This window comes from Nerophis lumbriciformis, linkage group LG14 (genome assembly GCF_033978685.3).
Source record: "Nerophis lumbriciformis linkage group LG14, RoL_Nlum_v2.1, whole genome shotgun sequence".
In the NCBI taxonomy this organism is placed as follows: domain Eukaryota; kingdom Metazoa; phylum Chordata; class Actinopteri; order Syngnathiformes; family Syngnathidae; genus Nerophis; species Nerophis lumbriciformis.
Window position 1 is genome coordinate 20872326 of NC_084561.2, and position 18863 is coordinate 20891188.

The window sequence follows — 18863 nt, forward strand, 5'->3', positions numbered from 1 at the left end:
TATGGAAATGGGGTTTGTATTATGCTGTGTGTATAAGGACCCCAAAGTGAAACCTATTAAGAGACATTATCTGGAGTTTTGTTTCAACCTATTATGCAAAAACAACTTTTCTTGCCTATTGGTACCTGTTGTGTATTTGGGGTCTGCATAAGTCCCGAAAATATGCGCACGCAATTGTAGTCCGCGCCATAGTCAATAAGCTCCTGCTTTTTCTCCATCCTCTTGTTGTGGCCATCAACCGCTGATACCATTTCCAATACAAAGTAGTGTACAGTTCTAACTTATATCTGTCAGTAGACTCCATAATGATGCGCTAACAACTACAACAAAAATGACAGGGAGAAGACGCAGTCGAAGTGGAGTAACATGAATAAGAGAGCCCACAAAAACGGCGCATCCTGAAGAGACGGTCAGAAAGCGGCTTGAAGATGGTCTGTAAAACATAATCTATGCAAAATGTTGACCAAAGAACCACCATTTTATGTTATGTAGACCACAAAGAAGTGTTTAAAATGTAGAACATAAAACAGAATATGACTGTGGAGGTTGCCCTCCAGTGGGTTCTTCGGACCACCAAGCTTCGACATGAGAGTCCAGTTCAGATTCACAATGACGTTTTATTTTTTCCAAATACAGTCGTTTTGTGGCTTATCAGCAATTGTCTTTTTCTCTCGCTCTCGCGCCGACTCTCCTTCAGCTCCAACTCCCACTCCAACAACTCTCTCCTCCTGGCTGCTGCCTTTTAACAGAGCGACAGGTGATTAGATAACCAGGCCCAGGTGGGCCATCTACGCACCTGTCTCTGATTTCGAAGCCGGTCCTGGCACACCCCGCTTCGCTGCAGGCCCGCAGGCCACGCCCCCCTCCACAATGACCCTTCTAATGCGCCTCATAATCAGGTGTGCTTTGTGTAGGAAAAAAGACCTGAATAGACCCGTTTGTTGACAATGCGCCTTATAATCCGGTGCACCTTATGGTCCGAAAAATACAGTAATGAAATTGATAAATGCACATTTAGCATCACGTTACCTTTATTGAAATCTAAGTTTATTAAGGAACCTAAGTACTTTGCTCCAAATTAATTTCCTGAATTCAACAGTATTTCTCACCTTCTTTGACAAAGTGCTGGCACTCAAAACTTTATTTGGCCCCGGCAACCTGCATAGGTTCTTTTGCAGTCATACTTATAAAAAAAAATTAAATCCTACAAAATGTGGGCCATATGAAAACTAAGATACTGCCATGCAGTGTTTGTCATGGATGGTGTTTTTCTGCATTGTATATTGTTTAGTGTCCTGATCTTTGAGACAGTTTTGTGTGTTGTTTTCCTGTGTTTATTCATATCTAATATGCTTATTTTTGTTCCACTTCCTGGTTTGATTATGTCTTTCAGTGACTTCACCACTGTTTGAGCAATGTACTCCACACCTGCTCTTAATTGGTGATCAAGGGACTCACCTGCCTCTTTTATTTATATATACAGTATATATATATATATATATATATATATATATATATATATATATATATATATATATATATATATATATATATATATACATACATATATATATATATATATGTAGTATTTGGCCACCTGCCTTGACTCACATATGAACTTGAAGTGTCATCCTATTTCTAACCCATAGGGTTCAATATGATGTCGGTCCACCGTTTGCAGCTATTGCAGCTTCAACTCTTCTGGGAAGGCTGTCCACAAGGTTGCGGAGTGTGTTTATAGAAATTTTCGACCATTCTTCCAAAATCGCATTGGTGAGGTCACACACTGATGTTGGTGGAGAAGGCCTGGCTCTCAGTCTCCGTTCTAATTCATCACCAAAAATGTTTTATCGGGTTCAGGTCAGGACTCTGTGCAGGCCAGTTAAGTTCATCCACACCGGACTCTGTCATCCATGTCTTTATGGACCTTGTTTTGTGCACTAGTGCACAGTTATGTTGAAAGAGGAAGGGGCCCCCTCCAAACTTTTTCCCACAAGGTTGGGAGCATGGAATTGTCCAAATTATTTTGGTATCTTGGAGCATTCAAAGTTCCTTTCACTGGAACTACGGGGCCAAGCCCAACTCCTGAAAAACAACCCCGCACCATAATTCCTCCTCCACCAAATTTCACACTCGGCACAATGCAGTCAGAAATGTAGCGTTCTCCTGGCAACCTCCAAACCCAGACTCGTCCATCAGATTGCCAGATGGAAAAGCGTGACTCATCAGTCCAGAGAAGGTGTCTCCACTGCTCTAGAGTCCAGTTGTGACGTGATTTACACCACGGCATCCCACGCTTTGCATTGGACTTGGTGATGTATGGCTTACATGCAGCTGCTCAGCCATTAAAACTCATTCCATGAAGCTCTCTGCGTACTGTACGTGGGCTAATTGGAAGGTCACATGAAGTTTGGAGCTATGTAGTAACTGACTGTGCAGAAAGTCTTTGCACTATGCGCTTCAGCATCCGCTGACCCCTCTCTGTCAGTTTACGTGGTCTACTACCTCGTGGCTGAGTTGCTGTTGTTACCAAACTCTTCCATGTGTATTATTAAAAAGCAGACAGTTGACTTTGGAGTATTTAGGAGCGAGGAAATTTCACGACTGGATTTGTTGCCGATGACAGTTCCACGCTGGAAATCACAGCCCATTTTTTCACGAATGTTTGTAGAAACAGTCTCCATGCCTAAGTGCTTGATTGTTGTGGGGGGGGGCTTGCGGACCTGCAGCGAAGCGGGGTGTGCCAGGATCGGCTTCGACATTAGCGGCAGGTGAGTAGATGACACAGCTGAGAGTGTTTGTCTGATCACCTGTCGCTCTGTTAAAGGCAGCAGTCAGGAAGGAGAAAGGGTTGTTGATGGTGGAGAACGAAGCCGAGGGCAAGTGAGAGCGAGACACGACACGGGAGAAAAACCATTCGTGTGCTCACTCAAGAAAAAGACAGCTGCTGAAAAGCACTCAAAAGACTTTGCACGTTTTATTTGAAAAATAAAACCCTTTTGTAAACCTGGACGAGCCTGACATGTCGATGATTGGTGGTCCAACGAACCCGGAGGAGGAAGACCTCCACAATTGTATACACCTGTGGCCGGGCCAAGTGATTAGGACACCTGATTCTGATCATTTGGATGGGTGGCCAAATACTATATATATATATATATATATATATATATATATATATATATATATATATATATGGGGATAAGTTGATTGGCAACACTAAATTGGCCCTAGTGTGTGAGTGTGAATGTTGTCTATCTGTGTTTGCCCTGCAATGAGGTGGCGACTTGTCCAGGGTGTACCCTGCCTACAGCTTGAATGCAGCTGAGATAGGCTCCAGCACCCCCCGAGACCCCAAAAGGGACAAGCGGTAGAAAATGGATGGATGGATGGATATATAGACAGTTAGACACATACATACATATATATACATATATATATATATATATATACATACATGTATACAGTATATATACATACACATATATATACATATGTATGTGTATATATATATATATACTGTATACATATATACATATACATATGTATATATATATATATATATATATATATATATATATATATATATATATATATATATATATACATACATACATATATACATATGTATGGGGGCAGCACGGTGGGAGAGGGGTTAGTGCGTCTGCCTCACAATACGAAGGTGCTGAGTAGTCTGGGGTTCAATCCCAGCCTCGGGATCTTTCTGTGTGGAGTTTGCATGTTCTCTCCGTGACTGCGTGGGTTCCCTCCGGGTACTCCGGCTTCCTCCCACCTCCAAAAACATGCACCTGGGGATAGGTTGATTGGCAACACCAAATTGGCCCTAGTGTGTGAATGTGAGTGTGAATGTTGTCTGTATATCTGTGTTGGCCCTGCGATGAGGTGGCGACTTGTCCAGGGTGTACCCCGCCTTCCGGCTGATTGTAGCTGAGATAGGCTCCAGCGCCCCCCACGACCCCGAAGGGAATAAGCGGTAGAAAATGAATGGATGGATGGATGGATATATATATATATATATATATATAAATATATATATATATATATATATATATATATATATATATATATATATATATATATATATATATATATATATATATATATACACACATACATATATACATGTATATGTATGAACATGTTTTTGTTCTTTCCATGTTGACATTAAAAATAAATTTCGCAAGAAAATTTGAAAAGCTTTATTTAGGCATATAATGTCGAGGTTTTCACGTGCCACATAAAATGAAGTGGCGGGCCAGATTTGGCCCTTGGGCCTTGAGTTTCCACTCCACAATGGACCATTATTTATTTTTAATGGCATATTTGAACGATGCAGATATAGTATTTTCACCAGAAAGAGTAGGTGTACAGTACCCAACTTATAAAGTGGCAGAGTCCATATTTGTTTTCTTTTGGTCTACCCTTTAAAACTGTAGTTATTCAATTGACCAGGGGGGCGCTGTGGAAACGGTGCATTGCAAACACTGGTCATGTGACTTTGACGCGCATTTTAAACAGGAAGTGTTTTACTCCTGTGACGGTAAAGCAACAAAAATGGCGAGAAGAAACATGAAGCAAACATAACTTTTAAAAGCGTTGATATCACTAAAAGATATGTTACTCGGATATCTCCTTTCAACAACGGTTGGTAATGTACTGCCGCCGTTCTCAAAGTGGAGCGTTGGTTCTCCTTCAAGTCCAGCTCCAAAAACAAGTTGTTACAACGATGCCAAGATCCGAGCTGAGTGTGAACGGCGTGAGGCGAATGCGAACCACCAACATGCCGAACCATGACGACCGGAGCCGGGCGGAAGTAAAGGAAGTGGCGGAGTGCAGAACCGAGCATCAAAATGCTACCAGACAGCCGACAGAGGAGAAGCTGCTCGTCCATAGAGTCCATGCAGAAGCATGTGAGGTAATTGCAGCTATAAGACTCTTTGTATTATCAGTGGTTTGATAGCTTACACACACACACATATATATATATTTATAGATATATATATATATATATATATTTATAGATATATATATATATTTATAGATATATAGATATATTTATATAGATATATATATATTTATATAGATATATTTATATATTTATAGATATATATTTATATTTATATATATACATATAATTATATGTATATATAAAAATATATATGTAAATATATATATATAAATAAAAAAAATAAAAATAAAAAAATAAATAAATATATATATATATATATATATATATATATATATAAATAAATAAATAAATTTAAAAAAAAATATATATATATATATATATATATATACACACACACAAATGTGCTTTATGCACATTTAAGAAAATTGTATGCATCTAATTTAAATGTGTATAGGTTACAACTAACAGCTTTTTCCATTATCCTGATTATCCATTTTCTAACACTTGTCCCTTTCAGGGTCGCGGGGGGTGCTGGAGCCTATCTCAGCAGCATTCAACCTTAGTGAATATTGTATTTCTGGTATGCATACCAGTTTACAAAAATAGTAAATAAAGTATGTCGCAGCCTGTTGCTTAATGAAACAAACCGGGCTATTATATTACTCAGACATACACTATATTGCCAAAAGTATTTGGCCACCTGTCTTTACTCACATATGAACTTGAAGTGCAATCCCATGGAATTGTCCAAAATGTTTTGGTATCCTGGAGCATTCAAAGTTCCTTTCACTGGAACTAAAGGGCCAAACTCCTGAAAAACAACCCCACACCATAATTCCTCCTTCACCAAATTTCACACTCGGCACAATGCAGTCCGATATGTAGCGTTCTCCTGGCAACCTGCAAACCCAGACTCGTCCATCAGATTGCCAGATAGAAAAGCGTGACTCATCAGTCTAGAGAAGGCGTCTCCACTGCTCTAGAGTCCAGTGGCGACATGCTTTACACCACTGCATGATTTATTGATTGAAACTTTTATTAGTAGATTGCACAGTACAGTACATATTCCGTACAATTCACCGCTAAATGGTAACACCCAAATAAGTTTTTCAACTTGTTTAAGTCGGGGTCCACGTAAATCAATTCATGGTATGTTATGCATCCCATGCTTTGCATTGGACTTGGTGATGTATGCCTTAGATTCAGCTGCTCGGCCATGGAAACCCATTCCATGAAGCTCTCTGCGTACTGTATGTGGGCTAATTGGAAGGTCACATGAAGTTTGGAGCTCTGTAACAACTGACATCCGCTGACCCCTCTCTGTCAGTTTACATGGCCTACCACTTGGTGGCTGACTTGCTATTGTTCCCAAACTCTTCACTTTTTTATAATAAAGTTGACTTTGGAATATTTAGGAGTGAGGAAATTTCCCGACTGGATTTTTTGCACAGGTAGCATCCTATGACAGTTCCATGCTGGAAATCACTCAGAGCGGCCCATTCTTTCACAAATGTTTGTAGAAACAGTCTCCATGCCTAAGTGCTTGATTTCATTAACCGGGCCAAGTGATTAGGGCACATGATTGTCATCATTTGGATGGGTGGCCAAATACTTTTGGCAATATAGTGCATTAAAAATACCCAAAACCAGTGAAGTTGGCACATTGTGTAAATCGTAAATAAAAACAGTATACAATGATTTGCAAATCCTTTTCAACTTATATTCAATTGAATACACTGCAAAGACAAGATATTTAATGTTCGAACTGAGAAATAAAACATTTTTTGCTTTAGAATTTAATGGCAGCAACACATTGCAAAAAATTTGGCACAGGGGCATTTTTACCAATGTGTTACATGGCCTTTCCTTTTAACAACGTTCAGTAAACTTTTGGGAACTGAGGAGACCAATTTTTGAAGCTTTTCAGGTGGAATTCTTTCCCATTCTTGCTTGATGTACAGCTTAAGATGTTCAACAGTCCGGGCTCTCCGTTGTGGTATGCGCCACACATTTTCAATGAGAGACAGGTCTATACTACAGGCAGGCCAGTCTAGTACCCGCACTCTTTTACTACGAAGCCACACTTATGTAACACATGCAGAATGTAGCTCGGCATTCTCTTGCTGAAATAAGCAGGGGTGTCCATTAAAAAGACATTGTAGCGGGGGGTGTATATATTTTCAAGTATTTCTTATATATATATATATATATATATATATATATATATATAAATAATCTGTTCATGAATGAGTATATCTGTTCGGCCACCGTGTTCAATGGAGAAGTCTGATCTACAAAATGTGCACGCAGCATACCCCTTCCCCTTCGAGCTGTCCTGGATGAACTGCAATTATTTTTTCCAATCATTTTGGAACTTGCAAGCGTACTTCTTCTTCTTACTCGTCGTGGCCATGTATCTTCTTCGTTCTTCTGCTTCGTCTTTGTTATGTTTTTGGACATTACTACTTGCCGTAGTTTTGAAACAATGCATGATGGGAATCCGGATATTGTGTGTCAGTGTATTAACGTACCGGCTGGAATAAACACACGCTGAGAAATAGCTCCGTGCCTGCCTACTTTATGGGTTATAGATAAACCTATGGATAACGGAGACATATATAATACGGTAGTCTCTTTTTCGGGTGAGAGAGGACGCTAAAGGCAGTGCCTTTAAGGCACGCCCCCAATATTGTTGTCCGGGTGGAAATCAGGAAAAATTCGGGAGAATGGTTGCCTCGGGAGATTTTCGGGAGGGTCACTGAAATTCAGGAGTCTCCCGGAAAAATCGGGAGGGTTGGCAAGTATGCCCTACGTTCCATCCTGTTTACATTCCGTACACACGGGCACGGCCATTTTAAAAAGGCAGGGCCCCCTAAGTCCCATCCTGGACAAATGGGCCTGGTCATTTTGAAGAGTTTGAAGGCTTTCTGGCGAGTTTATTTCCACAATTGTCATACTTTGCGTGATCAGAATAGCTTTAAATGTGTCCAAATTCTTAGTCTTGCTGTATCGCTTCGGGTTGCTGGACAACCACTGAGCTAGCATTTTAGCTACGCAGTTAGCCTTCGTCTTGCGGCACCTTCACTTTAAGGATTTTATCAGCGAAGGGAGATGTGTTCTTTAATTGTTATAAGACTGAAAAAGATGCCACAGCGGACATTTTTATTACAGCCAAGGAGAAGGCAAAAGCCGATGAAAGATTGCCTCACACTGCCAGTTTGTGCCAACCCTAGCGGTGACTACGTGAAGCCACTGCTTGTATACAACTCGGAAACTACCAGAATGTTCAACAATGCCACACGTATTCCCAGACACATGGTAAAATGATTTTCCTTTAGTTTATATTTAAGAGAACATGTTTTTTTAATGTCTTTGTTTTACAATTACTAATTATATTGAATAGAAATTGCTCGTTGGTCTGAGGAACTTGTCTGCCGTTTTGGTCAATATTGTTTTTGTTATGATAGAATTTAATTGTAATTAGAGATGTCCGATAATATCGGACTGCCGATATTATCGGCCGATAAATGCTTTAAAATGTAATATCGGAAATTATCGGTATCGGGTTTCAAAAAGTAAAATTTATAACTTTTTAAAACGCCGCTGTACGGAGTGGTACACGGACGTAGGGAGAAGTACAGAGCAGTTGCGTCTCCCAGTCATACTTGCCAACCCTCCCCATTTTCCCGGGAGACTCCCGAATTTCAGTGCCCCTCCCGAAAATCTCCCGGGGCAACCATTCTCCCGAATTTCTCCCGATTTCCACCCAGACAACAATATTGGGGGCGTGCCTTAAAGGCACTGCATTTGCGTGCCGGCCCAATAACATAATATTTACGGTTTTTCACATACACAAGTGAATGCAACGCATACTTGGTCAACAGCCATACAGGTCACACTGAGGGTGGCCGTACAAACAACTTTAACACAGTTACAAATATGCGCCACACTGTGAACCCACACCAAACAAGAATGACAAACACATTTCGGGAGAACATCTGCACCGTAACAGAACAAATACCCAGAACCCCTTGCAGCACTAACTCTTCCGGGACGCTACAATATACACCCCCGCTACCACCAAACACCCCCCCACTCATTGGCTTCTTTGTAGTGTGATTGCTACCCCGCTAACCCCCTAAAAAATCCCCCCCCCCCCCAACCACCTCAACCTCCTCATGCTCTCTCAGGGAGAACATGTCCCAAATTCCAAGCTGCTGTTTTGAGGCATGTTAAAAAAAATAATGCACTTTATGACTTCAATAATAAATATGGCAGTGCCATGTTGGCATTTTTTTCCATAACTTGAGTTGATTTATTTTGGAAAACCTTGTTACATTGTTTAATGCATCCAGCGGGGCATCACAACAAAATTAGGCATAATGATGTGTTAATTCCACGACTGTATATATCGGTATCGGTTGATATCGGAATCTGTAATTAAGAGTTGGACAATATCGGATATCGGCAAAAAAGCCATTATCGGACATCTCTAGTTGCAACCATCCCTTTAATGTTAGTAATCATTTCTTTGTCATATCCTTCACATTCTCCAGATTGTCTCAGCTCCTCCATCAAGCAGAGTTAGTGAGGCGTGCAGCCGTCCTCGGTGCATCTGCATGCCTTTAGGCCTCTCTGTTGTAAATATTGTGCTCCTGAATATGCGGTGAAGTTAAGGCAAGTTGGCCACGACCTGAGGAGAGTGTTAAGGCTCAGGTGGGAGGGAAAAAGCACAATGGAAAGCGGGTCCAGCTATGCTAGCTTCACTATGTGGCCGTGCAATGCCATGTGAAATGACAGGCTGTGTCACCAAAAGGCCCGGGGCTTTTTTGTCTTTGTGGCCTGTCACAGCTCACAAACTAGTGGGCTCTCAGTTTGAAACAGACTGAGAGGTGACATTTCAGAACTTCCTGAGGGATGGCAAAGGAGTTTGGTGTTTTTCACTCACAGAAGGTGGGTGCATCTATGAACAGTTGGAGTCTAATGCAAAAGGTTGCGTGTATTCTTAAGCACCTTGTATAGTTGAATTCAATACAAACTACGTCAATATTGGTTCATTATTGCATAGTTTTGACTAGCGAGTGCAGGGACTATATTTTGCATCTCTTTCAAAGCAAACAGGTCACATACCCTTCTTGTCTTTAACCCAAAGCAATCTGTTGTTATATTTATATATATTTATATATATAGAGAGTATATGTTAATTTCAGCTATGTGTTTACCTCTGTCTGTTGTTTAAGTGTATGCAAGGACAATCCACTGGCCTATGTGATGCATGTTGCACTAATTAAAAAATAATACGTTCATTATGTTCAGGCAAAGAAGCAGATGTACGTTGACCCTTCCAGTGGGTACAAGGTGTTCACAGAGTATGCCCACCTTCAGCGAGGGAAGTGCTGTGGCAGCGCATGCAGACACGTGAGTTCTTTGTCTGCTGTTCTAACATGTGTGTTCTTTCTCTTCTCTCCGGTATTTTCTATCCTACTGTTCTTTTGTCCGCTTCCACTGTGTTCTTCTCTAATCTGGAGCATGCATTTCAGTATTCAGGGTTCGTACACCTTGTCAATGGCCAAATTCAAGCACTTTTTAAAGTGGAACATTATCACAATTTCAGAATTGTTAAAACCATTAAAAATCAGTTCCCAGTGGCTTATTATATTTTTCGAAGTTTTTTTCAAAATTTTACCCATCACGCAATATCCCTAAAAAAAGCTTCAAAGTGCCTGATTTTAACCACCCGTCCATTTTCCTGTGACGTCACATAGTGAAGCCAACACAAACAAACATGGCGGAAAGAACAGCAAGCTATAGCGACATTAGCTCGGATTCAGACTCGGATTTCAGCGGCTTAAGCGATTCAACAGATTACGAATGTATTGAAACGGATGGTTGTAGTGTGGAGGCAGGTAGCGAAAACTAAATTGAAGAAGAAACTGAAGCTATTGAGCCATATCGGTTTGAACCGTATGCAAGCGAAAACGACACGACAGCCAGCGACACGGGAGAAAGCGAGGACGAATTCGGCAATCGCCTTCTAACCAACGACTGGTATGTGTTTGTTTGGCATTAAAGGAAACTAACAACTATGAACTAGGTTTACAGCATATGAAATACATTTGGCAACAACATGCACTTTGAGAGTGCAGACAGCCCAATTTTCATCAATGAATATATTCTGCAGACATACCCTCATGTCAGCAGGCCAGGGAAGCTAGGGTCGATATTCTTCTCTTGATCATCTTGGGACGGTGTGAGCCAAGACATCCAGGGGGGTTTAGCTCGCTCGTCTGCGGGAACAAACTGCCGCCATTGCTTGCCGTGCTACCGAGGTCCTTTGTCCCTGAATTGCTCACACACTCCGGCAGATTCAATGGGGGTCTGGCGGCAGATTTCTTTGACTTTATCGTTGGAAATGCATCTGCTTTGAGTGTTGCACGATATCCACACATTCTTGCCATCTCTGTCATAGCATAGCTTTCGTCGGTAAAGTGTGCGGAACAAACGTCCAATTTCTTGCCACTTTCACATCTTTGGGCCACTGGTGCAACTTGAATCCGTCCCTGTTCGTGTTGTTACACCCTCCGACAACACACCGACGAGGCATGATGTCTCCAAGGTACGGAAAACAGTCGAAAAAACGGAAAATAACAGAGCTGATTTGACTCGGTGTTTGAGAAAATGGCGGATTGCTTCGACGTCATCGCTCCGAGAGCGAATATTAGAAAGGCATTTAATTCGCCAAAATTCACCCATTTAGAGTTCGGAAATCGGTTAAAAAAATATATGGTCTTTTTTCTGCAACATCAAGGTATATATTGACGCTTACATAGGTCTGGTGATAATGTTCCCCTTTAAAGACTTTCAAGATCAATTTTCCAGTTTTTCCAGTACCCTTCAAAATGCAAAAAGCAGTATGAATCAATACTGTCTGTAGGAAAAATACGGAAAATCTGCTAAAACCTAAGCCTAACATTGAACCAGCAGTTATCATTAACTGAATGGGGCATAGAAAATGAAGCAGTGTGACTATTCAATGTCATTGGTGTTTGCAAACGTGTCTCCATTTGTGTTGTTTTTCACATTTCTTGTTCTTTTTCTTACTTACAGCACTCAATGACATCGAACAGCACGGATTGATTCACACCGTATTTGTGCTTGTAAACTGCATCATGTGATATAAATACACGCACCCTCAAAATGTCAATTTAACTCATTTAATAACAAAATTGTTCCACATTAAAATAAGGATAATAAATTAAAGGAACATATTTTGTTTGTTTCACAACACCTCAGTCACCTTTCATTAAGCATATCTGGCCTTATAACTGTGGCTATGATAACAAAAAGACAAAAGTTAACTTGTTTGCTTTCACTGAGGTAATAGCCAGCCAGACAAGTTAAGTAGACAATGAAAATAATAGAGCAAGAAATACATACAACCATGTTGTGTAAAAACTACAAAATCATCCTTATTAACTCAGCTCTAAGTTGTGAAAAAGGTTACAAATTATACATTACATGACCTTCACAATACAAACAAGTCCAATAATGTAACCATTTTAATGCAATTAACCAAAACGACAAAATGTAACTTGTTTGCTTTAACTGAGGTGGTCAGTTAAGTAGACAACCAAAATAATGGAGCAAAAAAAACATTGAACCATGCATGTTGTATAAAAACTCAAAATCATTCACATTACCTCAGCTCTATGTTGTGCAAAATGTTACAAATTACATATGACCTTCACAGTGCAAACAAGTCCAAAAAGTGCAAATTAATTTCCTTTTTGCATACTTTGCAGCAGGCTACACATTGATTTGGTCCACGTTTTATCCAAAGTTTGTATTTGTCATTTTCCATCCAAAATATGATGAGCATTTACAAGCACTTCACCCAAAATTCAAGCATTTTTCAAACCTTGAAAACACAACATTAAAATCCAAGCATTTTCAAGGTTTTTAAGCACCTGTACGAACCCTGAGTATTATTAGGACTAAATAGAATGTTGTAGTAGATGTACATAATGACCATTTAGTGTATATTGTATCATTTAGGTGACTGATTGTAGCCGAGCAATTAAAATGGTCCCCTTGACAGCAGCAGTCTGTGGTTGTAAAAGCTGCAATGCAGTTTTCGAAGTGAAATCAGCTTTAAAGTCTGTAGAGAATATAAAACAGGGGGAAAAGTTCATATATTGACAAGCAGACCAAAGTTAGCAGCTTCCACCAACGAGTTATGTAATCCATAAACTACGGAACCGATTTTTACAACTCTCTCTTGAAGTATGGCGATGGATAAGTGAAAATAAATACAAATTTGGGGAGGAACAATAACTTTTTTGGTGGTAGTGGGGGTGTATATTGTAGCTGCAAGGGGTTCTGGGATTTGTCCTGTTGTGTTTATGTTGTGTTACGGTGCGGACGCTACAATATACACCCCCCGCTACCACCAAACCCCGCCCACCTGAGCCCCGACATTAATGAATCCAAGAAAAGATGCCAGGTAGCTGGCTTGGGCACATCAGATTAAATAAATAAATGATAAATGGGTTATACTTGTATAGCGCTTTTCTACCTTCAAGGTACTCAAAGCGCTTTGACAGTATTTCCACATTTACCCATTCACACACTGATGGCGGGAGCTGCCATGCAAGGCGCTAACCAGCAGCCATCAGGAGCAAGGGGTGAAGTGTCTTGCCCAAGGACACAACGGACGTGACTAGGATGGTAGAAGGAGGGGATTGAACCCCAGTAACCAGCAACCTTCCGATTGCTGGCACGGCCACTCTACCAACTTCGCCACGCAGTGTGTCGCAAACTGAGCAGTAAAAAGGCCTGAATGGTTGATTTATTCATTGTTATTTTGTTTTCAAATTTATTAGCCTGTGGAAAAAGTTTATGTTGATATTTACCTCAGAAGGCTGCAAATAGAAAAGAGGCATTCAATTTTTATTTACATTTTATTTGATATGCCATTGATATTTTTTAATTATTATTATTATTATAAGAAAATCGATTTTGCATGTCACTATAAAGTTATATAAGCCTTTCTTGTTTAATATTCAATGTAAAACTTGTTTGGGTCCCTACTAAAAGGTTAATTTGTTCAACCTTGGCCCGCGGCTTTGTTCAGTTTTAAATTTTGGCCCACTCTGTATTTGAGTTTGACACCCCTGATCTAAATAGTCTTTAGTTGCAGCCCTAATATGGACAAGCGCTCGCAGGAGATTTTTAAATGCATCGCAATTTAGACATGGGCGATAGTAAAATCAATTAGTAAACGTCAATAATAAAATTGTTTGCGAATAAAGTAATGCAGACAATTCTAAAATTTGGCTGACTGCAGCGACAGATCCGACCAACTCCTTAATTTTTAGGGCACTCATGCTCCAGTTTTGCACACATTTCCATTAATTTAATAAATGTAATGGGAATTAATTTAACTGTTTCTTTTTACAAACGCACTGGTTCTAAAAGTTGCAAGTGATGAATGCTTATTTAGTGAAACAAAAAGAAATGTAAAACTGCATCAATATAAATCAACTAAAGATGCATCATTAATCTATTTTTAATCGAATCGTAGCTCCTGAATCAGAATCGGGAGGTGCCTAAAGATTCCCACCTCTAGGAGATACCGTATAAGTCCTATCTGCAAAGTAAATGCTATACTTTATTATTACATTATTTACTCAAATGACTGTAACTGTTTGTATTATATTGTTTTTCATACATTTGTTTTCTAGAATTTAGTTTTCTTATTTAAAAGCGTGTTAGACATTAGAATCGTGGCATTTTTTGACGGCCCAGCATGAATCAATTGAATTTCAATTCATTTCAATGGGAAAGATTGATTTGAGATCCGAGTAGTTTGACTTCTGAGCTCCGTTAATTAAACATGTTAGGAAAGGTACCACTGTACTTAAAAAGTGTTACGTATTGTTACTGCATTTAACGCCACATTGTATTTTAATGAAATTAAGTGCATATATGAAAGTACAAACCCCGTTTCCACATGAGTTGGGAAATTGTGTTAGATGTAAATATAAACGGAATACAATGATTTGCAAATCATTTTCAACCCATGGTCAGTTGAATATGCTACAAAGACAACATATTTGATGTTCAAACTGATAAACATTTTTTTTTGTGCAAATAATCATTAACTTTAGAATTTGATGCCAGCAACACGTGACAAAGAAGTTGGGAAAAGTGGCAATAAATACTGATAAAGTTGAGGAATGCTCATCAAACACTTATTTGGAACATCCCACAGGTGAACAGGCAAATTGGGAACAGGTGGGTGCTATGATTGGGTATAAAAGTAGATTCCATGAAATGCTCAGTCATTCACAAACAAGGATGGGGCGAGGGTCACCACTTTGTCAACAAATGCGTGAGCAAATTGTTGAACAGTTTAAGAAAAAACTTTCTCAACCAGCTATTGCAAGGAATTTATGGATTTCAACATCTACGGTCTGTAATATCATCAAAGGGTTCAGAGAATCTGGAGAAATTACTGCACGTAAGCAGCTAAGCCCGTGACCTTTGATCCCTCAGGCTGTACTACATCAACAAGCGACATCAGTGTGTAAAGGATATCACTACATGAGCTCAGGAACACTTCAGAAACCCACTGTCAGTAACTACAGTTGGTCGCTACATCTGTAAGTGCAAGTTAAAACTCTCCTATGCAAGGCGAAAACCGTTTATCAACAACACCCAGAAACGCCGTCGGCTTCGCTGGGCCTGAGCTCATCTAAGATGGACTGATACAAAGTGGAAAAGTGTTCTGTGGTCTGACGAGTCCACATTTCAAATTGTTTTTGGAAACTGTGGACGTCGTGTCCTCCGGACCAAAGAGGAAAAGAACCATCCGGATTGTTATAGTCACAAAGTTGAAAAGCCAGCATCTGTGATGGTATGGGGGTGTATTAGTGCCCAAGACATGGGTAACTTACACATCTGTGAAGGCACCATTAATGCTGAAAGGTACATACAGGTTTTGGAGCAACACATGTTGCCATCCAAGCATTGTTACCATGGACGCCCCTGCTTATTTCAGCAAGACAATGCCAAGCCACGTGATACATCAACGTGGCTTCATAGTAAAAGAGTGCGGGTACTAGACTGGCCTGCTTGTAGTCCAGACCTGTCTCCCATTGAAAATGTGTGGCGCATTATGAAGCCTAAAATACCACAACGGAGACCCCCGGACTGTTGAACAACTTAAGCTGTACATCAAGCAAGAATGGGAAAGAATTCCACCTGAGAAGCTTAAAAAATGTGTCTCCTCAGTTCCCAAACATTTTTTGAGTGTTGTTAAAAGGAAAGGCCATGTAACACAGTGGTGAACATGCCCTTTCCCAACTACTTTGGCACGTGTTGCAGCCATGAAATTCTAAGTTAATTATTGTTTGCAAAAAAAATATAAAGTTTATGAGTTTGAACATCAAATATGTTGTCTTTGTAGCATATTCAACTGAATATGGGTTGAAAAGGAGTTGCAAATCATTGTATTCCGTTTATATTTGCATTTAACACAATTTCCCAACTCATATGGAAACAGGGTTTGTAGATGAACAGCTATAGACACGCATTTGAAACTAACAGAATGTTGAAAGAGAACATGGTTTTGTTTTTCATTTCGTGGTCATCACAGCCTCAAAATGCTGTAAAGTGAGTTTGTCTCTTCTGTCCCTCTGAGTCTTGTTCAGATCTCGTCAGTCCTAGTCCTCTCCTTTCCTGCTCTGTTAAATCACATCTGTCTTGTCCACTCCTATGCTCCGTCTTGTACTTTGCACTCGTAAATGTCTTTCCCACTGCATGACTTAAGTTTCTCTCCGCATGTGGTGGTTTAATTATTTCATTCTCTCCTGCAGTGTCCCTATGGCCAAGTCAACGTGAAGGACCCTGCAATGAAGAAACGGTTTAACTCTCTATTTTATGTGTAGATCCACTGTGCCTGGGTAACAGGTATGGAAGATTGTTGTAACAATGTAGTGCCTCGTTGTTATTGGAACCATTTTTAGCAGTGTATTGAATGATGAAATACGGGTAGTGACTGTGAAATGCCTCCCATACATCACAACTATTCTGCATTATTTTATTTTTGAAAAAATGATTTGTTCTGTGGAATCATGTGTACTGTGCAATTTAATTGTGTTTTTTTTGTTTTGAAGCTTTCCTTGAATTTCCAATGAAATGCAGTGAGCTTCCTTTCTTGTTTATTTTTATGAGCACTTTTAATTTCAGTGGTATTTCTCTTCTTTGATGTAATAAAAAAGGCTGTGGGAGTACAGGAATGAAAACTGAAAGTGCATTTTAGATGTTTGCCCTCAAGATAAAGGGCATATAAGAGACATAACAGTCGGATGTCAGATAACAGCTTGTGCTCTTTTGCTTTGCATCTCCTAGTTCTTCCCTCTCAAATGTGCGAGTGCAATATTAGCATCATTTGCGCTGCACATCGGCTCGACTGAGCCCGCTACCTTTGACTTAAATACTGTGTTGTTAAAAATAGGAACGGGCCAAGGGTCAGCCCTCTCACTTGGCTGCCTTGCTTTTACACCACTTGATGGAATCAGGCTGTTAACAAACACGCCGCGGACATCAACAGCGGCCCCACCAGACTCGCAGCCTCCTGGCAACACTTGGCTAAAGCGCAGCTCCCTGCGGCTGCTCTCCTGAGCCGCAGCCTAATGAACTCCAGGGCCCTCCTATCGCGCTTCTGCGATACAGCAGCTCATGTTCAAGAGCATGCATAGGCAGTCCTATAAGAGCGCAACACCCTGTGGCTCCTAATGGGCCAATATAGAATAAAGGGTGCGCTAAACACTGCACTTTGCAGCCCACAGTAATAGCAGTGCGAGGTAAGGCCAAGCGCACATATATTGAGGAGAGATGGGAGGTTTGACTCGTTAGTGCATGTGGGAAGACAGCGCCATGCCTCCAGGCTCTGAGCATGTCACACACGCTCGCCTGGCTCTGCCTGATTGGGCAAACAGAGGCCGGGTGAGAGGATGTGTCTGCCGCCGAATTCGGTCGGCGCGGCCACTATCCTCCTCGGCAGGTGGGTCCTAAAGGCAAGTGCTTGGTGACGGCAGCGCAGGCCGAGGAGATTTATGATCCCAACAGTGCTGAGGAGGACAGGTTCTTGGGGAGACGTCGTCAGGCGCGATGAGAGGCGAATTTATTCGGTGTTATTGTAAACCGAGGCAGCGGAGCGTGCGGCGGCAACATTTCTACTGCGGGATGGCGAAGGTGTCACACCCATCAAGTAGGTTACCTGGGTCCGCTTGCCTGCCGCCTCTCTGCGCCTTTTGCCTGGGGACTTATCTGTCACTTTCAAGTAGATGCATTGCCACTCAGGGCCTTGGCAGTCCTGCAGCCCTGACCGTGAAATAGGCCAAACTGAATGTCTGCCTCACTCCTCCACGTCTTTACAATCTGTCGATGGCAAGGAATGGAATGTTGTTCTTCATCCTGTTTTAGCCTAGAAGTTGGTGACACAAACAACGCAGCAAACTTCGCCAGCCACTTCGGTCCAAATCCACCTCATTTATGCTTGAGGGTTTTTTTTTCTGAAACCATCTTTAATGATTTCATGCATAGTGGAAGAACATTCCACTGAAGGAAAGTGTTTACCTCCGGCAAGGATTTTTGATTTTGCTCACCAAGAGTGAAGGTGAAAGCCATTTTTTCGACTGTTAGCTGCATCAATTTCCATAAAACGCCTCGTAGGGGTGCTGAAAATCCAGTGGTGCCTTGACAGTTTAATTCGTTCCATCCATCCATCCATCCATTTTCTACCGCTAATTCCCTTCGGGGTCGCGGGGGGCGCTGGAGCCTATCTCAGCTACAATCGGGCGGAAGGCGGGGTACACCCTGGACAAGTCGCCACATCATCGCAGTAATTCGTTCCATAACTCAAAAT

At 40.8% G+C, this 18863-nt stretch overlaps 1 protein-coding gene across 3 annotated transcripts; it reads left to right on the top strand.

Moving 5' to 3' along the window:
* The first annotated feature begins 4525 nt into the window (after positions 1-4525).
* lg14h1orf53 (linkage group 14 C1orf53 homolog) lies at positions 4526-17250 on the top strand. Of its 3 annotated transcripts, none has more exons than XM_061976384.2 (4): positions 4526-4665; positions 4719-4936; positions 10247-10348; positions 16810-17250. In XM_061976384.2, the coding sequence occupies exons 2-4, from the start codon at positions 4748-4750 to the stop codon at positions 16879-16881; spliced, it is 363 nt and encodes a 120-aa protein (XP_061832368.2). In that variant the 5' UTR covers positions 4526-4665; positions 4719-4747; the 3' UTR covers positions 16882-17250. The 3 variants fall into 3 exon arrangements, with proteins under 3 accessions (XP_061832368.2, XP_061832366.2, XP_061832367.2); XM_061976383.2 differs by having other exon boundaries at positions 4532-4665; positions 4724-4936; XM_061976382.2 differs by having other exon boundaries at positions 4526-4936; positions 16810-17249.
* Positions 17251-18863: the final 1613 nt, after the last annotated feature.